The sequence below is a fragment of the Oncorhynchus nerka genome, linkage group LG28, assembly GCF_034236695.1.
Source record: "Oncorhynchus nerka isolate Pitt River linkage group LG28, Oner_Uvic_2.0, whole genome shotgun sequence".
Taxonomy (NCBI): domain Eukaryota; kingdom Metazoa; phylum Chordata; class Actinopteri; order Salmoniformes; family Salmonidae; genus Oncorhynchus; species Oncorhynchus nerka.
The window spans coordinates 66,982,396-67,009,006 of NC_088423.1; the positions used below are offsets into that span (position 1 = coordinate 66,982,396).

The 26,611-nt window shown below is 46.4% G+C and overlaps 2 protein-coding genes across 5 annotated transcripts in view; one reads left to right on the forward strand and one right to left on the reverse strand.

Moving 5' to 3' along the window:
• The first annotated feature begins 8 nt into the window (after positions 1–8).
• LOC115113570 (cytoplasmic tRNA 2-thiolation protein 2-like) lies at positions 9–6,719 on the forward strand. 2 transcript variants are annotated; one of them, XM_029641355.2, is made up of 15 exons: positions 9–380; positions 520–594; positions 803–881; positions 963–1,022; positions 1,193–1,253; positions 1,377–1,486; positions 3,078–3,367; positions 3,507–3,642; positions 3,816–3,947; positions 4,061–4,152; positions 4,857–4,957; positions 5,148–5,346; positions 6,070–6,136; positions 6,242–6,294; positions 6,454–6,719. In XM_029641355.2, exons 1-15 carry the CDS (start codon positions 325–327, stop codon positions 6,533–6,535), a joined length of 1,593 nt encoding a protein of 530 aa, XP_029497215.1. In that variant the 5' UTR covers positions 9–324; the 3' UTR covers positions 6,536–6,719. The 2 variants fall into 2 exon arrangements, 1 of the variants encoding a protein (XP_029497215.1); XR_010461726.1 differs by lacking the exon at positions 6,454–6,719 and having other exon boundaries at positions 5,148–6,136; positions 6,242–6,273.
• An 84-nt stretch (positions 6,720–6,803) lies between these two features.
• The window catches only part of LOC115113573 (piezo-type mechanosensitive ion channel component 1-like), a 78,926-nt gene continuing 59,118 nt past the window's right edge, over positions 6,804–26,611 (reverse strand). For 2 of the 3 annotated variants that reach the window (XM_065013023.1, XM_065013022.1), the window contains 34 exons: positions 26,365–26,528; positions 25,635–25,811; positions 24,907–25,032; positions 24,387–24,587; positions 24,064–24,268; positions 22,872–22,976; positions 22,514–22,670; positions 22,049–22,292; positions 21,820–21,916; positions 21,509–21,674; positions 19,728–19,817; positions 19,308–19,387; positions 19,023–19,094; positions 17,946–18,046; positions 17,671–17,800; positions 17,503–17,586; positions 17,197–17,369; positions 16,973–17,094; positions 13,871–14,044; positions 13,447–13,705; positions 12,825–13,013; positions 12,380–12,695; positions 12,131–12,254; positions 11,766–11,913; positions 11,278–11,492; positions 10,938–11,096; positions 10,652–10,799; positions 10,356–10,544; positions 10,065–10,157; positions 9,662–9,834; positions 9,405–9,527; positions 9,216–9,295; positions 8,508–8,706; positions 6,804–8,346 (listed from right to left, as the gene is read on the reverse strand). In XM_065013023.1, coding sequence (XP_064869095.1) covers positions 8,082–8,346; positions 8,508–8,706; positions 9,216–9,295; positions 9,405–9,527; positions 9,662–9,834; positions 10,065–10,157; positions 10,356–10,544; positions 10,652–10,799; positions 10,938–11,096; positions 11,278–11,492; positions 11,766–11,913; positions 12,131–12,254; positions 12,380–12,695; positions 12,825–13,013; positions 13,447–13,705; positions 13,871–14,044; positions 16,973–17,094; positions 17,197–17,369; positions 17,503–17,586; positions 17,671–17,800; positions 17,946–18,046; positions 19,023–19,094; positions 19,308–19,387; positions 19,728–19,817; positions 21,509–21,674; positions 21,820–21,916; positions 22,049–22,292; positions 22,514–22,670; positions 22,872–22,976; positions 24,064–24,268; positions 24,387–24,587; positions 24,907–25,032; positions 25,635–25,811; positions 26,365–26,528 — 5,348 coding nt within the window. In that variant the 3' untranslated portion in view covers positions 6,804–8,081. The remainder of the gene's footprint in view (positions 8,347–8,507; positions 8,707–9,215; positions 9,296–9,404; positions 9,528–9,661; positions 9,835–10,064; positions 10,158–10,355; positions 10,545–10,651; positions 10,800–10,937; positions 11,097–11,277; positions 11,493–11,765; positions 11,914–12,130; positions 12,255–12,379; positions 12,696–12,824; positions 13,014–13,446; positions 13,706–13,870; positions 14,045–16,972; positions 17,095–17,196; positions 17,370–17,502; positions 17,587–17,670; positions 17,801–17,945; positions 18,047–19,022; positions 19,095–19,307; positions 19,388–19,727; positions 19,818–21,508; positions 21,675–21,819; positions 21,917–22,048; positions 22,293–22,513; positions 22,671–22,871; positions 22,977–24,063; positions 24,269–24,386; positions 24,588–24,906; positions 25,033–25,634; positions 25,812–26,364; positions 26,529–26,611) is intronic. The other variant, XM_065013024.1, reaches the window with a different exon arrangement.

The following is a 26,611-nucleotide window of genomic DNA, read 5'->3' on the forward strand; positions in this document are numbered from 1 at the left end:
CAACCACAAAACGCTCTTCACATGACTATGGAAATAATCTATTACGTCATCAAAATGCGCTATGTTGTTATTCCAGCACGAGCCTTTTAACAGCTATAAGAAATAGGCTGAATTAAATACATCTCGAAATAGCCAAACGAATCTAATGAATTTCTCTTGCTAAATAGAGTTTCGAAAAACTCTGGTATCTGCTCACATAGTTTTAACTGGCTCGCAGGCAAGCTTGAACCGAAAACTCTGTTACAACCACATTCTGCAATTGTTAGCTAGCAAGCTACAATAAATTAGAGCTCCACATAGCTTGCTAACTCGCTCAACTTGACCATGTGCCAGGTTGATGAGGAATACAATGGACAGCTAGATCACAGAGTGACCCCACGGTAAACTATTTGCCCATTTAACAGCTAGATTACCCAGTTGCTTTAGCTGCAGTCAAGCTAATGTAGCTAACCTTAGCGTAGCTACTTAAAGTTTTGTCTGCTGTATCAACTGCTCACAATATATATTTTTTTATCGCAGTGTCTCCAAGAAGTGTGTCAAATGCAAAGAAAATACAACTGTATTGATCATCCGAGCTGGAGATGCATTTTGCAGGTAACGTTACTTGCAAAAATAAGTTGAATTATCACAAACTAGATGTATTTGTCTCAAGAACTGATCCCACAGAATGTACTGCAAAAATTAGTGCTAATTTATACTTAGTTGTGCATTTTCTGCTCTCATTGTCAGCACATATGCTCTTTGTAGCTAAGCTACCCAAGCTGAAAAGTAATGCATTTATTTGGGTATGTCTTCTGGCCAGGGGCTGCTTCAAGGAGTACTTCATACACAAGTTCCGGGCCATGCTGGGAAAGAACCGGGTCATTTTCCCTGGAGAGAAGGTATTGAATATCCATCTCTAACATGTTTGTAACGTCTTACATAAATCAAACAACTGAGTTGGCATTGTTTCTCTATTGTAGGTTCTTCTTGCAGTGTCTGGAGGGCCAGCCTCTAGCTCCATGCTGTCACAGGTTCAAGAGGTAGTTGGGTCAATGTCTTCCTAGATGTGTAGTGACACTGTATGTTGCAATTACTGAAATATCACAGGGCTGACATTTTAGATGTAACTCATTAACAGTGTCTTCAAATTATTAAGGGTTTCAAACGGTTTTTGTTTTTTGAGTGAAAATTAACTATTTTCTTCTCTCAGGGTTTGAGTCGAGACGCACCCAAGAAGTTGAGATTTGTCCCCGGAATTATCTACATAGATGGTAATGCACAGATGATCATCGCTGCTCTTTGGCAATTCTTTTTTTATTTTGTCACTTAGCAGGTGGTTTTGGCCCATTAGACTAGCTCATGTGTGATGATTGTCTATTACTGTATCTTGACAGAGGGCGGTGCCAGTGGTCAAAGCATGGAAGAGCGGAAGAGGGCAGTGGCTCAACTGGAGTCAGTTTTCAGAGCCACTAATTACCATTACCACATAGTCCACCTGGAGCAGGTGAGCTGCCAAAAGATGGGTCAGTACTTCTGTCTAGGATGTGAGACTGAGCTTTGATCATTGGAATTAAATATGTACCGGAATTAAATATGTACAGTGCCTTCGGAAAGTATTCAGACCCCTTGACGTTTTCCACATTTTGTTACGTTAGAGCCTTATTCAAAAATGTGTAAAATAAAAATAAAAAATCCTCAGCAATCTACACACAATATCCCATAATGACAAAGCAAAAACAGGTTTTTAGATATTTTTGCAAATGTAAAAAAACAGGTACTTTATTTACATAATCGAGGCCGTCATTGTAAATAAGAATTTAACTGACTTGCCTAGTTATATAATGGTAAAATAAAAAAAGATGAACGGAGCAAAGTACGGAGATCCTTGATGAAAACCTGCTCAGGGCCTCAGACTAGGGTGAAGGTTCACCTTCCAACAGAACAATGACCCTAAGCGCACAGCCAAGACAACACAGGAGTGGTTTCGGGACAAGTCTCTGAATGTCCTTAGGTGGCCGAGCCAGAGCCCAGACTTGAACCCGATCTAACATCTCTGGAGAGACTTGAAAATAGCTGTGTAGCGACGCTCCCCATCCAACCTGACAGAGCTTGAGAGGATCTGCAGAGAAGAATGGGAGAAACTCCCCAAATACAGGTGTGCCAAGCTTGTAGCATCATACCCAGGAAGACTCTGCTGTAAATCACTGCCAAAGGTGCTTAAACAAAGTACTGAGTAAAGGGTCTAAATACTTATGTAAATGTAATATTTCAGTTTTTTTAATATATATATACATTTGCAAAAAATGTAAAGCCTATTTTCGCTTTGTCATATTATGGGGTATTGTGTGTAGATTGATGAGAAGAAAAGAAAAAACGATTTAATCAATTTTAGATTAAGGCTGTAACATAAAAAGTCAAGGGGGCTGAATACTTTCAAAAGGCACTGTATTATAGCTTGTCATTATTTAGAGCAGGTATTCCCCAAGTTTTCTGTTTTGTAAAAACTTCATCTTCATTTTCAAACAGTCCATGTATATTTTCCAACGGGGCTATACATTTGGGTGTTTTTTTCCCCCCTCGCCTGAGTAGCCTCGTTTCACTTCCAAAAATCAAATTAAACCATCTAGTGTTCAGTGAAATAACAACACAATGTCAAATACAGGTAGCCTAGTCAAATAATTAACATCCAATCACATTAACCATAACTCTCTCACGGGAATTCCACTAACGGTCCGTATGTAGACAAACGTAGCTGCTGCTCATGTTGGTATCTGTACTGATGGTGCAAAAGCCATGACACATAGTGGAGAGGTAACGAGCGTGCAAGCAGTTGTAAGAGCTCTTTGTCACTTCCCACGAACCGGGTTGTGACAAACTCATGCTCACTCTTATGTATAATAAATGTATCGTATAGTTTGTGTGTGGGAGGCGTACAATGATTTGAGAGTGCGCTGACCCTGGTGCTAGAGGGGGTACGCAGCTGGAGGTTGAATGTTTTGAAGGGGTACGGGACTATAAAAAGTTTGGGAACCACTGATTTAGAACATGGTTGCACCATCATGTCTTATTGTCTTTCTCTTCCCATGGTGTTTCAGGTACTCAGTCTCCCCAGCTCCGTGCTAGAGGCAGGATCCTCGGCAACGGGAAAACCTCCGACTGGGTCGAGTTATAAAGCTGCTGTGGACCACTTCATCCTGACCAGGAAGAACCAGCACCCAGACCTCTCTGTGGAGAATGCCCAGAGTCACCTGTCCAATCTGAGCATGCAGGAGGTTCAGAATGGAGTAACCAGCCCCATCACCCCTGAACACACCCAAGCCCTTCAGAGACTGTTTGCCTCTGTGAGGACGCCGACAGCCAAAGAGGATTTGCTACATACACTGAGGTGAGAGATTAGACCGTATCTCTGAGACATGCATTTTACATATCCAAGCATATGGGGGATGAACATGTATGAAATGCTTCTGAAGGTCTAGTTTGTGGAAAGGCCATTTCTGACAGGTGTAACGTGTGCCTTTGTCCAGGCAGCACCTGATTCTCCACACAGCGAGGACGCAGGGCTACACCAAGGTGATGATGGGGGACAGCTGCTCCCGCCTGGCCATCAAACTGCTCAGCAACATCTCTCTGGGGCGAGGGGCATCGCTGGCAACGGACACGGTGAGGGGAAAAAGACCTGTAAAATAGTGAACATGATGTTTATGCCCCTCCGTTGCAATGTTTAAAGTACCGTTCGAAAGCAGCAACGTAGCATTACCCCACATAGGCATACATTGTGTATCGAGCTCTGGCAGCAGCAGCTGTGTCATTTTGAAATGTTGCTATGTTCACAGGGCTTCTCAGATCCTCGCCACGGAGACGTGGTCATTGTCAGACCCATGAGGGACTACTCCTCTAAAGAAATAGCCTATTACAACAGAATGTTTGACATCCCCTCGGTCTTCATCCCTGGCCTGGACTCTAAGGTGAGAGTCGACTGTGTTCTGATTACTACCATTGTTATCCAGGGTGGCACTGTGTGCCCAGCCAGTATTCTTCTCAAGAGTATTTTAAGAGTTTTCCTCACCGCCTCTTCCAGGCACAAGACAAGGCCAGCATCCAGCGCTTGACAGAGAGCTTTGTCACCAAACTCCAGACGGACTTCCCCTCTTCTGTCAGCACAATCTACAGGTGAGGATGGGTAGCACAAGAAGGCACACTAGGAACCAGTTGTAAGAGCGACTTCTATATGGTGCAGTATTTGTAAAGAAAATAGTGGTTGTGTTAAAGTTGATTTTAGAAGACCCCCACCATTGATTGTTATTAATTTGCTTACGTGCCATTGTACTTATGCTCACTGTATAGCTGAATATTGAGGCCTCGGTCTGTGTCTAGCTCTCTGCCAAAACCCGCAGCCCGGCGTCTGTGAGAGAAGGGACCGAGGGTGATGGCGAGACACAGAGAGACCGCGTCTGTTTTTCTCTGAAACAAGGGCAGATTTGCATACTGCTGAGACAGGTTCTCAGAAACCTTGTGTTGAGAATATCTTGTTCTTTTAGCTGCACATGCAGGGTTTGACATAGGAGATCCTTTTGTTCGGGGCAGAACTCAGGAGAGACACCAGTTGTATGTTTGATCTTTGTGACTTCTGTCTACAGCTGTATTTTGATCAAAATTGTTAGGATTTATAAGTGCACGTTTTGAGTGTTCCTTAATTGTTAAGTAAATAACAGAGACCAGAAAAGTGGAACCAACAGTTGAAAGGCGATTTTGTTAAAAGAAGGATACTATATCAATCTTAAGTGAGCCTGTTATGTATCTAGACCCGTGTGAAGAAAGCTGTTGATAATGTTTGAGGGTTTTGGTATTGAACACCTGTGATGGTTGTCCTCCAGGACCAGTGAGAAGCTCCACACAGCATGTCCCCCTCAGAACACCAACACACAACTCTCTGCTAAGTGCCTACTGTGTGTCTGTGCCTTGGACACTAAACTAGGTGAGTCACACTGCCAATGTGCTAAGATGGCATCACATCACGGAAATGTACTGTATTCACTAAATAAAAATACATGTCATTTTGTACTGAAACGAGTTGTATTTTTCATTTAAATTGTAATACCCTAATCACGTGAATATCTCTTATCTCTACCTATCCCCCTCTCTCTCTGCCTCCCCCTGTACTGTAGAGGAGTTCTCTGCCTACCAGGCCACACTGATCTCCGAGCAGCTGTCTCAGAGGCGGGGCCCAGGCCCTGAGTTCACCCCTGGTACTGCAGCAGCTCCAGGGTCGCCTCCAGCCTCCTCGGCAGGCCAGGGCCACTCCTCTGGAGGGGGCCAGAGTCAGGGCTGTGAGACTGGAGAGGGGGGCTGCTGCTCCTCTGCTAAGTCAGTAGGCATTCATGTCTCCTGTCCCCAATGTATACGTCTCCAATGTTTGCATTACTGTACAGCCGGATTATGTACACTGAGTGTACAAAACAATAACACCTTCCTAATATTGCATTGCACCCCTCCCCCTTTTGCCCTCAGAACAGCCTCACTTCGTTGGGGGCATGGACTCTACAAGGTGTCGAAAGCGTTCCACAGGGATGCTGGCCCATGTTGACTCCAATGCTTCCCACAGTTGTCAAGTTGCCTGGATGTCCTTTGGGTGGTGGACCATTCTTGATACACACGGGGAACTGTTCAGTTAGAACCCAGCAGCGGTGCAGTTCTTGACACAAACCGTTGCGCCTGGCACCTACTACCATACCCCGTTCAAAGGCACTGAAATCTAGTCGTGCCCATTCAGCCTTTGAATGGCACACATACACAACACACGTCTAAATTGTCTCAAGGCTTAAAAATCCTTATTTAACCTGTCTCCTCCCCTTCATCTCCACTGATTGAAGTGGATTTAACAAGTGACACCATTAAGGGGTCGTAGCTTTCACCTGCTCAGTCAGTCATGGAAAGAGCAGGTGTTGTTCATCTTTTGAACACTCTGTATATTCACGTGTTTACATTTTAGGGTGAAGTGTTAAGCAACAGCTTGTACAATAAGAGGCTGTGTTTAATTTGGGATGTTGATCCTATTGAATGAATAGAATACTGTGTGTGTTCTTTCAGGGAGCCAGAGACAGCGGATCTTAAAAGCCTGTTGTGTTACAGTTGTAGACTGACCATCAAAGACATGGTAAGGGACATCCATCACTTCACATTACTCCTAAACATGACCAAGATCATCTTTACAAAGACTACAGCAGGACAATGTGAACCATGGCCTTTCTCTGTTCTACAGACTGCATTAGATGCCCTTCCCCAGTACATACTATCAGAGGCTGAGAGGAGACGGTGAGATTAAAACTACATTCTTTACTCAAAAATAAGAAAAACTTGTGAAATAGCTATTTTTCATTTCCCCATAATGTCTGCATAGAATATTGAGTTATTACCAGTAGAATTGCACATCCTTCTATTTACCTTGTTACTTCTCTTTATGGACTTGTCTAGGTCTCAGATGAGGGAGGAGATCAGTGAGTTCCTTCTAGATGAGGAAGAGGATGAAGCCATCCCGAGGGTCAATGGGTCATAGTGACTGGACACTGTCCATCGGCACTGCAGTGACACTGTTCCCTTGGCAACTCTACAGCCAAGGCTGTTTGTCACAATATAAACTAATACCAATTGCTTTTCTTATTTATTTTCAGTCAGTTTATTAATTATTTGTCTATAAGATAACTATAGACAGTTTAAATAAATCTTAACTGCACCCAAAATTATTTGTACAAGGCATTGCTTGGTGGTGAATCTAACATTGATTCAGGTCTAACTAATGAATTGAATATATGATGCTGAAACAATTTGTTTTTCCATGTCAGGAATGAGAAGGATCATTTATTTGTACAGCTGAACAATATTTTCATTGGTTTAGGAGCTGAATCACATTATATTGGAAATAGAAATGATTATTCTTCCACAACAGAGATCCCATAGCAACAACCTACATGGTTCTACATTAGAACTCCCATCAGCATCACACAGGTTCTCTGAAAATGAGAGCAAACATATGGCAATAAAGTAAAACACATGTTTATTAAAGTTAGGAAAGGTTTTGGTTTTACGTTTTTGCATATAGATTTATGCATATTGGCAACTACTCAAGCAATGGTTGAACCATATTGTAACAATTCAGAAAAAAAGATTTAAGGCACAATGGTAGATGTGTTTCCTGTATAGTGGCACAATTTGTCGAACTACTCTAGCACAACGTTTTCTAGAAATGGGGCTAATGTTGCCTTATGCGTTAGTCCAGCATGGAGACCTTTTGTATGCTTCAGTCTTTACTCTGTACAGTGTCGCTATACTCTCATTTAACCACAATATATTTTACACTTGTAAAAAAATGTAAGATTCAAGTCTTGCCATCAATAAGCCTGTAACTTGTTGCAATGTACAAAGTTAGCTTTCCTCCCAACTGAAGTGTTTCAATTTGTAAACAGTTTGAGTAAGATTCTGAGATTTGGCTGAATATGATCTAATAATGTTTTGATTAGATACAAACACCCTACTTTGGGTCATTTTTCTCTCAAATTGGCCCCTTTGGCGCTGCATTAGTCCACACTGTGCTGGTCAGCGTAGTGAGGATCCAGCCTCTGACCTGTCTGGTGGCCTGGCTCTTCATTAATGGGTAGTGTCTGTAGGTCGAGCCGGCCATCACACCTCATTCAGAAGCCGATCTTTCTGTTTGAACACAGGCAATAAGACAAGAGGAGCCTGGCTTTTGTCTGTGGGCAAAGTGCAAAGCATCTAACCTGCCCTTCTGATTGGAGAGGCCTAGCCAATCCTTCCATAACCAGGGGACAGGCACTGGAGCAGACCCTTGGCCGTCACACAGCCTCTGGCTCACTGTCTTCTCAGTACAGCCCACCAGCAGAGGCAAATAGCACTCTTTAGTGTACAGAAACAGACAAAACATCCCTTTCCCCCTGGTTAAGAGAAGGGGTTAGTGCACAGTGAAACTAGACCCACTGGAGCTAGCATTGGGTCTTTTAGAAGAAGACCAGGTAGAGGCACCCCTGTGTGTGAGACAGCCCCAACCAGGGGTGCTCTGGATGGGACAGGACAGCTGGGGGGGGGGGCTAGCGATTGTCACTTGATAGCTTGTCTCTTGTCCACTTAATCATAGTCTCTGGTGAGCGGTAGAGGAAGATGAGTTTGGAGTAGAGCTCCTCTTCCAGCTCTAGCTCTCCTGTCTCCCTGACCAGGAAGATGTCTGTGCACAGCTTGAGGATACGGTTAACACAGGGCAGCTCCTCAAACATAATGGAGTGTGAGATCTCACTGAAGAAGCCCCTCACAAACTTCCCAATCACCAGCACCACAGACACGTACAGCCCCATGATCCTGCAACAGAGAACAAGTGTAGAATGAGCATAATTAAACATAGACCTCTCTTCTATTCAAAATACAGTAATTTCCCACTCAATAGTTTGAATGTAAATCTAGTGTATTAGATTAGCTGGACTTGGCTACCATTGAGGAGACCGGTAGGCACAGATCCTTACCCATATCCTGCCAGGAAACCTAGGCTGGGGGGGCTGACTTTGTCGTTGAAGATGACCATGGGCAGGACGCCGCAGGCCCCTGTGGACGGAGGACAGTCGGCGATGCTGATGTCCCACCACTCCTGGGCCCCACGGGTGCTGTTCAGAGAGCGGTCCCTCATCAGAGACAGTGTTACATCCTGGTAGCCCTCCTCGTCACCTGCAACATAACATGGTGTCAGAGAGACAGTAACACAGACTGACTGCCTATGTTTCAGCTTTGAGCTTCCTTATAGACGGGTTGGTTGTCTAGCAACAAAACCGATGCGTGCGCAACTATGGGGCAAAACAGACGGAGTTGGCTTAGATTGTTGACAACATGTCAACTATATATATCGCCTCCAATGTTTATTGAAAAAAGAAAGAAAGCTGAACACTGAACACTTGTCTGTCAAATAAGTCGTCACAGCTAGCAAAGTTTTGCCATATTAGTTGACATCAGACAAAACATGACATGGTATCAAGAACAATATCAAACAAGCTGAAACGAGCCACTTACGATTCACCACAGGGCAGTTTCTTGTCATTGTTGCTAGGTATCTGGCCATCCAGAACCACAACAACACACTGCCTTCTGCCCCTTTGAAGCGTGTGCATGGTTTTCGTGACGTTGTCAGCTAACCCGTCTATATGGCAAGAAGGATGTTTATACATAAAAGCCGCTCTGACCTTCATACAGCTGGTCGACTGGTTTGGCCTCGGCTCCGTTCGGTGCTCGGATATAGTTGGGGAACATGTGAGGCACACGTCTGATTTAAAAAAAACAGTGCAGATCATGTCAAACAGAATTCAGGACAGGATTTCAAACAACAGAAATGTAAATACTACATTTGACTTTGAACAGAGAGCAGAACATACACAGGGTCTGTGCGGTTCCCCACTAGCAGTGAAGCCAGGTCTGCTCTGACCGGGTTGCCTGGATCCAGATCGATGGAGTACTTGTCAGATGAGTGCTCCACAGTGCCGCCCTTGCCAAGGTCCCTGAAGAAAGAGACAGACAAAAATATCTGAAATATAGAAAACCACAGGGCAACTACTTGAAACCACACACAAACAGCAGCATACACATACAGGTGCACACACACCCATGCACACACACACCACACCCAGCTGACCTCTGGAAGGTCCAGGCCAGGCGTAGGGTCATGTCCACAGGGCTACCCAGCAGCTCCTTGACCACCTCCTGTCGACTGGGTGGGCTGATCCTCCACACTGACCCTGAGCTGCCCTCGATCTTAGCTGTCACTATGTCCTCATAGCTGTAGAGGGTGATGAACTGCATAGCCCTCTGCAGGGGACACACGCAGACAGTCAGAAGTTACAACTGCCTACCGCGGAGGCAAATAGAGAGCAGCAGAGCTCAAGTCCATGTTTGCAGTATTCATCATCCAACAGGGATCACTTACTCACAGTCACACAGTTGTACACAATTTGTTTAATTATACTCTAAAACAGGGCGCCCGAGGGAAGGAAATTAGTTGAGCTCTTTATAGTAGAGTTGGAGGTATTATTACGTACAGCATTGTCATAGAAGTTGGTGGTGAGTTTGTTGTAGTCCTCCTCAGTGAAGGACTGAATGGACTGCTGCTGGACACTCATGGTGAACAAGGGCTGTGGAGAGGGACAACGGTTCACGTTTCGGTACAACAACTCTAACATGAGCACATATCAAATGTATCTTCCATAGATTCTCCATTGCTTGCTTTTTAGTGCTGGACTAGACTTGCTGTTGAACATGACCATGGGCAGTATGGGTCCGGTGCCCTTAGAGTGTAAACTGTGCTCACTATAATTCCCCCCAGTAATTACCTCATATCCTCCTAGCTTGACGGTCACTGTGACATCCACAGGGTGATTGACCACGCCCACAACCGATCTGACCAATGAGATGAAGAGCAGCGGGAACCAGATGATGCAGATGAGGAAGAAGATGATGAGTCCTCCCATCCCATACTTCACTATCTTCTTCTTCTTCTGGCCTTTGGGCTGAGGGTATTTCTGCGGATGAAGAGGAACCAGCTGTAAGAACCGCTGGCCTAATCACATACTGCAACAGACGGCAAGGGATTTTATCAACTGCATTTGTAACCTAGAGGTCTTTGTACCTTCTCTGTCTCACGGCTGCACTTGATGATGAAGATGTTGGCGTAGATGTCTTCCACACACATCCAGTTGGAGAGGGACAGAGTGGTGTCAGTCCATACCCAGTCCATCACTGCCCGGAGCTCCACCAGGAAAGGCACCAAGCGGAACCTGAGACAGACAGACAGACAATATCACCCTGTACCAATACCCAACCTCATCCCATCACCTCCCTGAACAGGGAGACTCCCTGACACAAACATATGATATGGTGTGGCAGAGTAGGAGATTATGAATGGACAGACTCACCCTTGGAAGAGGAAGAGGTTGAGGTGGTTGAACTTCTTAGTGAGGAAGTTGCCCAGGATCCGGGTGGGGTAGCCACAGCGGATCTGATAGGCCGACAGGGCAAAGTAGATACACTTGAAGAAGTACCAGAGCTGAGCCACAGAGTTTTGACTGAACATCCTGAGAGGACAGAGAGAGGGAGACACCTCAGTACACACCTCAGAGAAATGATGCAATAGGCACACCGCTTAAGGACTGTCGAACATCACGAAGATAGACAAACATATCGTCCTACGGGTGATTAAATAGACCAGATGTAATGAGGTGCATCACTCTGCGGACACCCCTTCCTCTTCCTCACCTCTCAGTGACAGCAGGCAGGATGAAGAACATCCAGAGGTGGATGCCGAACACCAGGATGATCTGGAAGATGAGCTTGCCCAGGACGGTCTTGCGGAGGTAGAGGGCTCGGTCGATGATCATGGTGCTGAACTGGATGAGCAGCATCACCAGGAAGGCCTCGGGCACCTGGTCCTCTGACAGCGTGGAGGCAATGTCTGCTGCGGCCGAGTGTTTCTGAGGCACAACGGGCGAACCGTTAAGTCCACAGAATGCTGTTATAGTGTCCTGTGACCAAGCACAGAGCTTCTAAAGATGGCGTGTTGATGGTTTAAATCGGAATAACATGTAGGTGGTGACGCAACAACGAGTAATACAATATCGGAATTGTTTTGAGAGGTTCGAAAAGTTTAAGAGATTTTGCAGGCGCAGGTATAGTAATAGGTTGTGGGCCAAGAGTGGCCTCGTACACAAAGTGAATTTAATTGCAGTCATGTAAACAGTACTCACTCCAAAGGCCCAGAAACCGAAGACAATGATGATGAAATCCACCACGTCAGTGAGGAACATGAGGGCGTAGACATCAGTGGCAGCACGGTACGGCGCATGTAAGATGTCGCTGAAGAATTCGTGACAAGGCTTGTAGACATCCCGCACACTACAAAGAGGATTGGGGAATCAAATCACCGTCTCATGCCCAAATACGGCAAGATTATAGAGGTCCACTGATTCGTACAGCACAGTAATCGTGTCACAACCAACTACACTTCTAAATGCAAATCAAACCCCACAGAATGATTTAGAAACAATAATAACATTATAGAATCCACTTGTTATGTAATTGTCTCTCTAGTGAGTAACTCCTGTGTACTTACGCTGTGATGGTGAGGTGCTTGATCTTCTCTCCCACTGCTATCAGCTTCTTACTGGCTGCCTCTCTACGCTTACCCTTCTGTTTCTTCTTCTGCTCCTTCTTCTCAGCCTTGATATCTAAGGCTTCTAGGATACAAGCAGAATACAAATCATTTCACTGTAACTCGGAGGAGGGCAGTCATAAGGACACACAAGCCCTTAATTCATGAACGTCTTCATTCTCCCTTCTACTGCTAGTTTCTTTAACTCACCTTTGCTTAGTTGTTTTTTCTTGCGGAAGCGCATGATGCTGCCTTTCTTCTTGGGTCCCTCCACAGGCAGGCTGGGGGGCGGCTCTGGGGTAGGGGCTACGCTGGTGCTGGGCTCTGGTTCAGGCTCTGGTTCAGGCTCTGGTTCGTCCTTCTGGTTCTTGTCCGGTTTGAGATCCTCCAGGTCCATGAGGCTGGGTCCTGGGCTGGGATGGACAAGGACCTCCACCCCTTCTCCTCCCTCCTTCTTGTTGGCCTCCTTTGATGGCCGCGAGGGCTTCTCCTCCAGAGCACATTCCTGGTCCCACAGGCCATACCGCTGGTGAGAGACAGTGAAGAAACAAAACCGTTATGAGTATTGAATCCAAATCTGGTGGTAAAAACGTATGATTATGAATGCCAAGGCCAACAGAGTCACGGCGGAGAGTTCAATGGTGGGCTGGTATACCTGTAGCAGTGAGCGATGGAAGAAGAGCGCCAGCAGCTGCAGCAGGTCATAGCGGATGTAGTTATCAGTCTTCTCCAGGCCCAGGATACGAGGTGGGAAGAAAGGCTTGTCCTCGTTCAGCGTGAGCTCATATACACTGTTCCACGGGAAGAAACCAAACTGGAACAGGTACTTTACCACCACCATGACCTGAGTAGAACCGGAACCAACCAGAACAATGCAGAGGGAAACATAGTTTAACATAAAGAAACGTATCTAATACATGACCATCTGTTAAATGTTATTTGTATTTATTTTTGTAAAAGCTAACAGCCTGGAACGGGAACAGAGTGGAATAAAGCCCTAAATTAGGCATGGAAATCTGGAATGCAATTTGGTTTCTACTGTTGGTTTACACCAGGTGTTCAATAAAAAACAGTCTTACACATGACATACTTCACATCTTACGCATGTTTGCACCACTTCAGCCAACGAAGGCAAGAGGAGGGAGAAGATAGCATTGCACAGGCGCAGATGCTCACCATGTCTCAACAGGCTTGCATAGGTGTGTACTACCATACTACATCGGTGCAACAATAACAATCCATAAAACATAAACATTTTCAAACCAACAACGACCCACCTCAGTGTAGACAATAGCGGTCATCCAGAACTTCTTGGTGGGGCGTGGCACGGCCAGCATGGCCCAGAGGAAGATGAGGATGGGCAGCACCACTGAGATGACAGAGGCCGTCACCATGTTGTTGAGCACGATGATGAAGTAGCACACCAGCTCTGAGTTGGCAGCCAGGAGGTTGTACAGGGCAAACTGCAGTTTCAGCAGACGGTTCTGAGAGGAGTAGAACTCTCTACACTGGACCAGCTCCTCCACAAAGAACTGCCTGAGTTAGAGGTATAGAGACATTGGGGTCAGTACAGTTCATACACGCAGGACATACACACGTGGGGACAGTTGGCAGTCTTGAGTCGATCAGGCTTGAAGCTGGAGTCTGTAGCATGTCAACTGTAGAGATCTTCTGGGAACATTGTAAGGTGTATGTCAGTACCGGTCAGTGAGCATCTCGCTGGCAGTCCTGGAGTGGCGGTAGCGGCTCATGCGCTGTGGTTCTGGCTCCACCCCCAGCAGCTCCAAAGTGGGCTCTGAACAACACAGGGTGGTGCCGCTGTGACGCTCACGCTCGCTCAGCTCACGCTCGCTCAGCTCCTCCAGCTCCAACCCACTACAACATAACACACAGGTAAGCAAAACACTTAACACTGACTGAATTATATACTGAACAAATATATAAATGCAACATGCAACAATTTCAAAGATTTTACAGAGTTACAGTTCATATGAGGAAATCAGTCAATTGAAATAAATGTATTAGGCCCTAATTTGTGGCATTGTGTTGTGTGACAAAACTGCTAATTTTATTGTCCCCTGCACAAGTTGCACCTGTGTAATGACCATGCTGTTTAATCAGCTTCTTGATATGCCACACCTGTCATGTGGATGGATTATCTTGTCAAAGGAGAAATGCTCACTGACAGGGATGTAAACTAATTTGTGCACAAACCTTGAGGGAAATAAGCTTTTTGTGCTCATGGAACATTTCTGGGATCTTTTATTTCAGCTCATGAAACACGGGACCAACATTTTACACTTTGCGTTTAAACTTTTGTTCAGTGTAGATCAGGTATTCCCAAACTGGGGTACGCGCAAAGCCTTCGGGGCTACGCCAAATAAAAATGTGATTAACATTAAAGAATAAAAAATAATATTAATAATTAAATGTTTATTTTCTTCACAGTTTCAAACAGTCCATGTATATTTTCCAACAGGGTTATACATTTGGGTGAGGTTTTTTCTCTCGCCTGAGTAGCCTCGTTTCACTGCCAAAAATAAAATGAAACCATCTACTGTTCAGCGAAATAACGACACAATGTCAAATACAGGTAGCCTAGTCAAATAATTAACATCCAATCACATTAACCGTAACTCTCTCGCGGGAATTCCACTAACGGTCTGTATGTAGCCAAACGTTGCAGCTGCTCATTTCGTTTGCTCAGAAATAGTTTTAAAAAGTAAGGCCCACGTCCATAGAGACACATACCAGCTCTACTGGTAGTACTGCTGCTACCAGCAGTACTACGCCTGCACCTGTCGACAACACAAGTTGTTCTGCTTCCACGAGCACATCCAATGCTAGCATCAGTAATTCTACATTTGTTGTTAGACCAGCTAGCATGGACACTGACAGTTGTGAATCTGATGCAGCCGAAGAGATACCATTAATAAGAAGGGGCTAGAAGCGTCTTATATGGTGAGCTACTGAGTGGCTAGGACAGGCAATACTTTTGTGGAGGACTATTCTTCCTGCTGCCATGGATATGGCTGGGACAATGTCGGGGGAAAAGGCAAAAAAATAACTATATAGACAATGCCTTCATCAAACAAAACTTTCATGACTCATCAGTGACATCAGTGGCTGTAGATGTTATGAAACAATTACTGCTTCACATACAAGCCAGTGAATTCCATGCGTTATAACTGGATGAGTCAACAGATGTGGCGGGCCTGGCACAGCTCCTGGTATTCGTCCGTTATGTTTATGGGGGTCAATTAAGGAAGACATCCTCTTCTGCAAACCACTGGTAACCAGGACAACTGGAGAGGATATTTTTAAAGTACTGGACAGCTTTGTGACATCAAATGGACTTTGGTGATCAATATGTGTTGGTATCTGTACTGATGGCGCAAAAGCCATGACAGGGAGACATAGTGGAGTGGTAACACGCGTGCAAGCAGTTGCTCCCGATACTACTTGGGTACACTGCAGCATCCACCGAGAGGCTCTTGCCGCCAAGGGAATGCCTGACAGCTTGAAGACGTTTTGGACACTACAGTGAAAATGGTTAACTTAGTTAAAGTAAGGCCCCTGAACTCTCGTGTATTTTCTGCAATATGCAATGATATGGGCAGCGACCATGTAACGCTTTTACAACATACAGAAGTGTGCTGGTTATTAAGGGGGAAAGTATTGACACGATGTTTTGAATTGAGAGACGAGCTGACCTATCTGGGTGATGTTTTTTCTCGCCTAAACTATCTGAATCTAGGATTACAGGGACTCTCCGCAACTATATTCAATGTGCGGATAAAATTGAGGCTATGATTAAGAAGTTGGAGCTCTTATCTGTCTGCATTAACAAGGACAACAAACAGGTCTTTCCAGCATTGTATGATTTCTTGTGTGCAAATGAACTCAAGCTTACGGACAATGTGAAATGTGATATAGCGAAGCACCTGAGTGAGTTGGGTGCGCAATTACGCAGGTTCTTTCCCAAAACAGATGACACAAACAACTGGATTTGTTTCATGCCCTGCCTCCAGTCCACTTACCGATATCTGAACAAGAGAGCCTCATTGAAATTGCATCAAGCGGTTCTGTGAAAATTTTATTTAATCAGAAGCCACTGCCAGATTTCTGGATTGGGCTGCGCTCAGAGTATCCTGCCTTGGCAAATCGCGCTGTTAAGACACTGATGCCCTTTGCAACCATGTACCTATGTGACAGTGGATTCTCGGCCCTCAATAGCATGACAACTGAATACAGGCACAGACTGTGTGAAAAAGGATTTAAGACTGAGCCTCTCTCCAATACAACCCAACATTGCAGAGTTATGTGCATCCTTTCAAGCACACCCTTCTCATTAACCTGTGCTGAGTTATTCACAATTTTCGAAGAAACAAATAAGGTTTTATATGTAAGATGGTTAAATAAATAGCAAAATGATTGATTATTATATTATTATTTATGCCCAGGTCCTACTAAAGCTCTTTGTCACTTCCCACGAGCCGGGTTGTGACAAAAACTCATTCTTATGTTTAGTAAATGTATCGTATAGTGTGTGTGTGGCAGGCTTACAATGATGGCAAAAAAACAACATTTGAGAGTGCGCTGACCCTGGTGCTATGCAGCTGGAGGTTGAATGTTTGAAGGGGTACGGGACTATAAAAGTTTGGGAACCACTGGTGTAGATGATTACAAACTAGTAAGAAAAGGACATATAAATTCTGTTCAATTCTATTCTGTTCCTCCCTCGAAAGAGATATTCAATATTAATGTGCCCAATAGGTTAAATGGGCTATCACCTTCACCAACCTGGTGGCACTGGTTCTATTCGCGTGGTCCGTGCCTCCCTCTATGTCTCCCAGACAGGTCTCCATAGTGGGGCTCTCGCTGTCCTGGGACAGCTGATCCTCCATGGGCTCCCTCAGAGATCCCTGTAAAACACTACAGGGTTAGGGTCCATCACTGGTCATACTGGGACAGTGGCCCACTAGAAGTAGATGACTTCTGGTTGTGGGAGGTACTTTATAACTGACCTGGCTGATGTTGTGTATGAGGTGGTAGCGTTCGTTGCACAGCACGGTGGAGGTGTCCACGTACTGCTTGGTGATGAGGTTGAGCCACTCTGTTAGGCCATCCACCATGGCCAGGAACACGACCCACAGCAACATGAGGACGTCCAGGATCCTCTGCACAATGTCTGCCTTCCCTGGAGCACAGCATGAGATTACATTGCACTAGGTCATACAGACAAAAAAATGTGTGAAACTTAATGAATAAATGGCACTATATAAAACACTGGGAATATAGTGGGCAAAATATGAAATAAACCCCCAAAATACCTGAGCCCTCTCCTTCAAGTTCGTCATTGTCTTCTATTTCTTCGTGTGAGATACTTTCTTCAAATTCAAGACTACCTTCATGACCTGTAACAGAAAAAACAACAAAAAGTTAAACACTGTGTGTGTGTGTGTGTATGTGTGTGTGTGTGTGTGTGTGTGATCTCTGACCTGATGCTGGAGAGCTGTCCTGTTCCCTCTGCCGTCTCTCCTCTCTTTCCAGCCTCCTCTGTTCTTTCTGTCTCTCCTGGCGTTCCCTCAGTGTTGCCTTGGCGCTGGTCACCCACGCCCGGTACGCCAGCTGTGAGGGCACAATACTGCATTGTGAAAAGCAAGCTTTGGAGTATCTTGAGTAATATTGTTGTTTTTGCACATTTCAGTGCAATTTAACACTGTGACAATGCTGTGGTGGCAGAGGCTGTGTTTACTGTCTAAGGTGAACTCACCTGAAAGGCAGTCTGTTTCTGAGGCTTTTTTTCTTCTGAAAATAGTTCTTCTTCCTCCTCACTGTCTGACTCAAACAAGTAGTAATCCCCAGAATGCAACACTGCAGAGGTAAACAGAAACCATCCAGATGATATCAATACACGGGGACAGGACAGACCATGGGTAGTGAATGCATTCTCCGGTAGTACACCTAGTCATAACTCATATACACCGAGACCACTTCAAACCCAGGAGTGTTTAGTGCCTGATTTTCAAACAAAACTGAAACTAAGGAAACTGACTAGCAGCATTGGACAATGCCGTTCTGTCTGAGGAAGGAAATAATGAAAACAGATGTGGGGAAAGACAGGCCAAATAGACCGGGAGATTACAATCCTCTACTGGTCTGCAGCTGCAATTCGAAGAGTATAGAGAAATATGTGTACTACCCCCATGTGTAAGACCTATTCCATTATGAAACACTATAGGTCTGCTAATAAACTGTGACAAACTCTGATTGGTTCTGTCCTAAGGCAAACTCTTCCAGATTTCTGACTGTGCATGTAAACAGTGCAGGCCGGCTCAGCCAACCATTTCCCCATCACTGACAGAAGACATCAGATGCAGATGCCGCTCACCGCAGGAGAAAAATACTCCTATTTCAATATCAAAGAACAGACAAATCTAATTTCCGGGCCTCCTGAGGCAGACAGATGGAAGGTATTTTATTTGAGCTTAGGGCATCTTGGGACACATCCCAGCCTCGAGTAATGACGTGATTCTAACTGACTGCATGATCTTCCAGAAGAAGTCTCTCAGACACAGTTGCATAACAGAGGATAGAGAGTGCACAGTCACATAAACATATATAATTTTATATACATGGATGCTCATAGACACACCCGGAACATGCACATACAGGCACAGGACAAGCAGCTGCATGCACAAACACATGCACAAACACATCCACTTAAGAACTTGGTGTGAGATAAATGCAGGGTCAGATACTGTGGAGATGGAGGGATGTGGAGAGAGTCAGTCTGGCACTGACATATACACAGACAGAGGGCTATATAGTGGTGGGGTATGGAGCAAACCTTTAGCATGGTCCAGCCAGGGCTCCTGCCACTTCTTGCCACGCTTGTGGCTTCTCTTTTCCCTCTGTGGCTCTGTGGGGTGAGATGAAGGGCCTCAGGCTTTACCAAACAGCAAACATACAACACAACCACCCTCAAACCATAATCTGTAGCGGTGGGTTGTTGAATTTCTTCAAAAAAATGGATTAACGGTTAATAGGATGATTCATGACAGCGAGAGCACAAGTCCAAACCAAAGCTCATTTCATGCCTGCTGGATAAGTACAGAGTAATGGAGTTGAGTACCTGATGCCGGATCCGCCTTGGTGTCCAACTTCCGATGGCCCTCTTTACACTTCTCCTGTTTGGAGCGGATCCGTTCCATCCTGAGGGGAAGGGCAGGCATATTCTGATGTCATCATGACGAGCACTGACTACTTTACCCTCTCGCTCTCTCTCTCTCTCTCTCTCTCTCTCTCTCTCTCTCATTCCTCTCTCAGTTTTTCTACATTACTTGTATATAATTAAGCGGTCATATATGGCACTTGACCACACTACAATCTTGGTTTTGGACATGTGTTTTCCAGGGATCGTTCATCTGCTGTCACATTCATCAGACATATTCAGAGGGAGCTGGCTCTCTCATTGGCCTGTCTTAGCGTGATACATGAGGAATGGCTCAATGTGTTGAGAACATGGAAAGCGGTCGTTTCTATGGCTACTCACGATCTCTTGAGCTGCGAGAGGGACTTCTTCTCTACTTCCTGGTGGAAGCGCATGTTCTTCACAATGCTGGCCCTGAACAGCTCAAAGCCCCTGTCCCAATCAAAACATCAGGTCAACATAACATGTTTCCATACAGTACATACAGACTGAACACACAGCAAAACAGTATCAGAGTGAGTCCATCAAAACTCTGGGGCAGTTGCAGGGGAGCGAGAGTTGCACCCCTTCTGAAAAAACCTACACTCGATCCCTCCGATGTCAACAACTACAGACCAGTATCCCTTCTTTCTTTTCTCTCCAAAACTCTTGAACGTGCCGTCCTTGGCCAGCTCTCCCGCTATCTCTCTCAGAATGACCTTCTTGATCCAAATCAGTCAGGTTTCAAGACTAGTCATTCAACTGAGACTGCTCTTCTCTGTATCACGGAGGCGCTCCGCACTGCTAAAGCTAACTCTCTCTCCTCTGCTCTCATCCTTCTAGACCTATCGGCTGCCTTCGATACTGTGAACCATCAGATCCTCCTCTCCACCCTCTCCGAGTTGGGCATCTCCGGCGCGGCCCACGCTTGGATTGCGTCCTACCTGACAGGTCGCTCCTACCAGGTGGCGTGGCGAGAATCCGTCTCCACACCACGTGCTCTCACCACTGGTGTCCCCAGGGCTCTGTTCTAGGCCCTCTCCTATTCTCGCTATACACCAAGTCACTTGGCTCTGTCATAACCTCACATGGTCTCTCCTATCATTGCTATGCAGACGACACACAATTAATCTTCTCCTTTCCCCCTTCTGATGACCAGGTGGCGAATCGCATCTCTGCATGTCTGGCAGACATATCAGTGTGGATGACGGATCACCACCTCAAGCTGAACCTCGGCAAGACGGAGCTGCTCTTCCTCCCGGGAAGGACTGCCCGTTCCATGATCTCGCCATCACGGTTGATAACTCCATTGTGTCCTCCTCCCAGAGCGCTAAGAACCTTGGCGTGATCCTGGACAACACCCTGTCGTTCTCAACTAACATCAAGGCGGTGGCCCGTTCCTGTAGGTTCATGCTCTACAACATCCGCAGAGTACGACCCTGCCTCACACAGGAAGCGGCGCAGGTCCTAATCCAGGCACTTGTCATCTCCCGTCTGGATTACTGCAACTCGCTGTTGGCTGGGCTCCCTGCCTGTGCCATTAAACCCCTACAACTCATCCAGAACGCCGCAGCCCGTCTGGTGTTCAACCTTCCCAAGTTCTCTCACGTCACCCCGCTCCTCCGCTCTCTCCACTGGCTTCCAGTTGAAGCTCGCATCCGCTACAAGACCATGGTGCTTGCCTACGGAGCTGTGAGGGGAACGGCACCTCAGTACCTCCAGGCTCTGATCAGGCCCTACACCCAAACAAGGGCACTGCGTTCATCCACCTCTGGCCTGCTCGCCTCCCTACCACTGAGGAAGTACAGTTCCCGCTCAGCCCAGTCAAAACTGTTCGCTGCTCTGGCCCCCCAATGGTGGAACAAACTCCCTCACGACGCCAGGACAGCGGAGTCAATCACCACCTTCCGGAGACACCTGAAACCCCACCTCTTTAAGGAATACCTAGGATAGGATAAAGTAATCCCTCTCCCCCCTAAAAGATTTAGATGCACTACTGTTCCACTGGATGTCATAAGGTGAATGCACCAATTTGTAAGTCGCTCTGGATAAGAGCGTCTGCTAAATGACTTAAATGTAAATGTAAATGAATGTCGTGGCTTTTAGTGTGCCCTCCAGGGGGTGCTGTGGAGACCAGTGCTCACCGGGAGGCTTGGCGGGCAGAGGCCTGCAGGTCGGCTGTCACGTGCAGGAAGTAGCAGCTGAGGAACACTCTCCTTTGCAGCAGGAGGAAGAAGAAGCAGATACTGTCCCAGATTATCCCTGCCTCCTCTACAGGCAGAGTACACGCCTTATCGCTCACACTCTTAGCTGTAGAACACACACACACACAAGCATACAAAGTCCGCTTTGGGTATTCTATAATATCATTGTTTACCTGCCAATTTGGAGGGTGACGTGTGTTCACTCGTAGAGATAAAAGAACTGTATCCATCTGTATGTGTTGAGTACTCACGGTCATAGTAACCCTTCACTGTGCAGACCAGACTGAAGAGTTGGATCACCCAGCAGAAACCTCTCTGCATCTCCACCACAAACACACAGGCCAAGATCTGGGGACAACACACACTCTCACTTAAAATGTATGCAAGCCTAGCAGTTCACCTAACCAGGTTCATTTCCACCCTGTATAGGCGTATGGTTACAGTATGTGGTTGTCCACAGCGAGGTGCATAGCCACTCACAGACAACATGTTCTTGGAGATGATTACGGCCACGTTGTAGATGATGAGGCAGTCCCACATGACCAGGCGCGTGCGGGAGGGCTTCCTGAGCAGCTTGGTGCCGAAGAGCAGAAAGAAGAAGCAGGCCAGCAGGTAGCCAAGGCCGAACACACTGATCCTGGTAGCCCCCGTCACAAACACCACCGACAAGACAAACCAGAACATGTGACGGAACACCAGCACCTTGGCCATGTCCAGGTAACACCTGGAGGAGAGGGGGAGAGAGAGACGAGAGTTAATGTTGATACTGTATACTGGTAGGTGTAGTTGAGGATGTATAATAATTAGTGCAGAGTTTTCCTGGTCAGGTCGCATGGTCAGGAAAAACTCCCACCCCTCATAATAATGCCTGAAGGGTATAAAGAGGAGGAGTGTGGTTATAGCTGCTGTTAGGTCAGTTGTTATCGGTGTCTGGTCATACAGTACCTGCAGTTGATGAAGTTGGGGGCAGGGTTGAAAGGTCGCTCGTCCATGGGGTTAGGGTCGTCTGTGTTCTCCCCAGCCAGAACCATCCACTCCTCCCTCTTCTCATCCTCAAACACCTTCCACTGCTGAGAGGCACACATCAGGAGGACAAAGTCCGCTGGAGGGACCAGATACAGACACAACCATCAGCATCAGACAGGAGGAACGCTACAGTAGAACATCAGCAATTTGCTAATTAACCATTTTTTAGATTATGCATCTATGACCAGGATATTTTGAGGTCAAACAAACACAGGTCATAGCGTTAGTAGGCCACAATATCACTGAGGTCAGGGGTCAGATGAGACAGGAGACTCACCAATGAGGTTCTTGGAGTTGGGGATGGTGTAGAAGTCTGGGAGGTAGATCCATTTGATGAGTGCTGAGTTGATTATGACGGGGGTGTTCCATCGCCATGGGTAGTCTATAGAGGGAGGGACATACACTGTCAGGTACTGTAGGTACCAGGGGTAGTCTATAGAGGGAGGGACATACACTGTCAGGTACTGTAGGTACCAGGAGTAGTCTATAGAGGGAGGGACATACACTGTCAGGTACTGTAGGTACCAGGAGTAGTCTATAGAGGGAGGGACATACACTGTCAGGTACTGTAGGTACCAGGGGTAGTCTGTAGAGGGAGGGACATACACTGTCAGGTACTGTAGGTACCAGGGGTAGTCTGTAGAGGGTGGGACATACACTGTCAGGTACTGTAGGTACCAGGGGTAGTCTGTAGAGGGAGGGACATACACTGTCAGGTACTGTAGGTACCAGGGGTAGTCTATAGAGGGTGGGACATACACTGTCAGGTACTGTAGGTACCAGGGGTAGTCTGTAGAGGGTGGGACATACACTGTCAGGTACTGTAGGTACCAGGGGTAGTCTATAGAGGGTGGGACATACACTGTCAGGTACTGTAGGTACCAGGGGTAGTCTGTAGAGGGAGGGACATACACTGTCAGGTACTGTAGGTACCAGGGGTAGTCTGTAGAGGGTGGGACATACACTGTCAGGTACTGTAGGTACCAGGGGTAGTATATAGAGGGAGGGACATACACTGTCAGGTACTGTAGGTACCAGGAGTAGTCTATAGAGGGAGGGACATACACTGTCAGGTACTGTAGGTACCAGGAGTAGTCTATAGAGGGAGGGACATACACTGTCAGGTACTGTAGGTACCAGGGGTAGTCTATAGAGGGTGGGACATACACTGTCAGGTACTGTAGGTACCAGGGGTAGTCTGTAGAGGGTGGGACATACACTGTCAGGTACTGTAGGTACCAGGGGTAGTCTGTAGAGGGAGGGACATACACTGTCAGGTACTGTAGGTACCAGGGGTAATCTATAGAGGGAGGGACATACACTGTCAGGTACTGTAGGTACCAGGGGTAATCTATAGAGGGAGGGACATACACTGTCAGGAACTGTAGGTAAAGAAGGTGATGTTCTTGTACAGCTACTGGGATGCTGGCAACAATGGTGATACGTGGAGATTAATGAACCCCACTCACCTATACAGAGTGCAGGGGGAATGCCCACACACAGTATGTACTGGTAGATCATGAAGATGCTGAGGAACAGGCAGTACTTGGGCCAGATCTGAGCGATGGCCGCCCGGCGACGCCGTACCACGATGGCCACTAACCAACAGCTATGGATTATGACTAGGAAGTTCATCCGCTGGCCAATCACATTCACCGTCATCATGAAGCAGATCTTGGAATGATACATGGACAGAAAAAGACATGGTAAGATATGAGAGGAATCCAAAAGCATCGAGAGATACATCAACATGCTTTTGAATAGTAACTCCAAACAGCAGCAAGAGGCCTACCTCCAGGCCAAATTTGTAGAAGCTGTAGTTGAGTAGGTACTTGATGCAGGCCAGCAGGCCCTGGTCCAGGGTGTCTCTGGTGGCCTGGGGGAAGATGGCTGGGATGAGGGGAGGGGACCTCTGCTGCTGCCTGTAGTGGTGGTCCTGGTGGCGGTTCACTGTGGCCTCAAACACCAGCAGCATCAGCACCAGCAGGTGGTTCTAGAAGGACACAAACACGACAGCATGAGTCAGGTCCAGTACACTTGTTATTTGACCTAGTACCAAAGTTGGGGTCAATTCAATTTCAATTCCAGTCAATTTAGAAGGTAAACAAAATTCTAATAAAAAAATGTTCCTCATTGAAAAGCAATGAAGAATTGGAATTTCAGTGCTCTTCCTGAATTGACTGGAATTGAAATGGACCCCAACCCTGCCTAGTACACATATTTAAACAAATGAATCATGAAGACGAACATAGCTCAATGACATTTCCTTATAATCATAGTCAAAAAACTGTCCCGAAGAGCATTGATCTCACCTTGCTATAGCCCAGCACGGTGGCATCCTTCCTGAAGCCAAACCAGTTGGCTGGGTCTACAGGCTCTCTGTACAGAGTGGAGTTCAGGACCTCAGCATCTTTCAGATTGGTTTCATTCGCCAAGGGCTATGATGGAAAGAAAGAGAAATGGAGATGGAGCGAGAGAGAGAAAGAAGGAAAAAGAAAGAAAGGGAGAGAGAGAGAGAGAGAGAGAGAGAGAGAGAGAGAGAGAGAGAGGGAGAGAGGGAGATAGGGAGAGAGAGAGAGAGAGAGAGAGAGGGAGAGAGGGAGAGAGGGAGAGAGGGAGAGAGAGAGAGAGAGAGAGAGAGAGAGAGGGAGAGAGGGAGATAGGGAGAGAGGGAGAGGGAGAGAGAGATAGAGAGAGGGAGAGGGAGAGAGGGAGAGGGAGAGAGCGAGTATATATGAGACTGAGGAACTGCAGCCAAACGTCTCTGCAAATCACAGAAAAATAAACAAAAGGCTGTTCTCCTCTAAACGGCCATAAAGCAGGTCGACTAAACACGTCAACAGAATTCGCACATGAAACTGCCTGTAGTTAGCACCAAGGTATTAGCTTCTCACCAGGGGTAAATACTAGCATAGCGTGCACTCAGCAGAACGCTGGCAGCAGGAGTGTGAAAATGCTATCAATATAAACAGAGAGCATAGCTCTGTACACTTTCATCTGTACTCCACTGTCTGTGTGTCTTTCCAGACTGGTGTCTCACCACAGTGCAGTTGTTGGAGTATTCGACAGGGTTGACGATGCTGAGCTGGTAGAGCATCTTGCAGACGATGATGATGCAGACCCAGACGGTGGACAGACAGCAAGCCATGTGACGGAAGCGGGAGTAGGGCATGGCAAACGCCCAGAGCACCACCAGAACCAGGTTCATCACAGACGGCTGAGATAGACAGACAGACAGACAGACAGACAGACAGACAGACAGACAGACAGACAGACAGACAGACAGACAGACAGACAGACAGACAGACAGACAGACAGACAGACAGACAGACAGGCAGACAGACAGACAGACAGACAACAGGCAGACAGACAGACAACAGGCAGACAGACAGACAGACAACAGGCAGGCAGACAGACAGACAGACAGACAGACAACAGGCAGGCAGGCAGACAGACAGACAGACAACAGGCAGGCAGACAGACAGACAGACAACAGGCAGGCAGACAGACAGACAGACAGACAGACAGACAGACAGACAGACAGACAGACAGACAGACAGACAGACAGACAGACAGACAGACAGAAAGAAAGAAAGAAAGAAAGAGAAAGAAAGAACGAGAGAGCGAGAATAAGACAGAAAGAAAGAGAGAGAGAGTGCGAGAGAGACAGACAAAGAGGCAGTTTAGAAAAAGAGGGGGGATAAGGGCTTGCTTCCAAATTCACACGGTGCATAATAGACTTTAACAGATGACGGCTGTGGGCTACTGACCTCACCCAGAGCCACCCAGACCACGAAAAAGGCCACCATCTTGAGGATGTGCAGCTCCAGGACCCTCCAGATTAACACTTGGATCTGGGTCAGCGTGTCAGATAACTTCCTGAACAGAACTACCAGCCTGTTCACCACCAAACCCCACTTACTGGGCATCATCTCTGTACAGCAGAGAGAAAGAGAGCGAGACACCATTATAGACACGCCACATATGAAGAGACACTTGCCTTGTACTGTTTTTGTT

Bases quoted from the DNA above. Each gene is read 5' to 3' on its own strand.
- LOC115113570 (XM_029641355.2), top strand. From the start codon at position 325: ATGTGCCAGGTTGATGAGGAATACAATGGACAGCTAGATCACAGAGTG. The intron at 1,487-3,077 runs GTGAGCTGCCAA...ATGGTGTTTCAG, and splicing joins ACATAGTCCACCTGGAGCAG to GTACTCAGTCTCCCCAGCTC. The intron at 3,368-3,506 runs GTGAGAGATTAG...GCCTTTGTCCAG, and splicing joins GATTTGCTACATACACTGAG to GCAGCACCTGATTCTCCACA.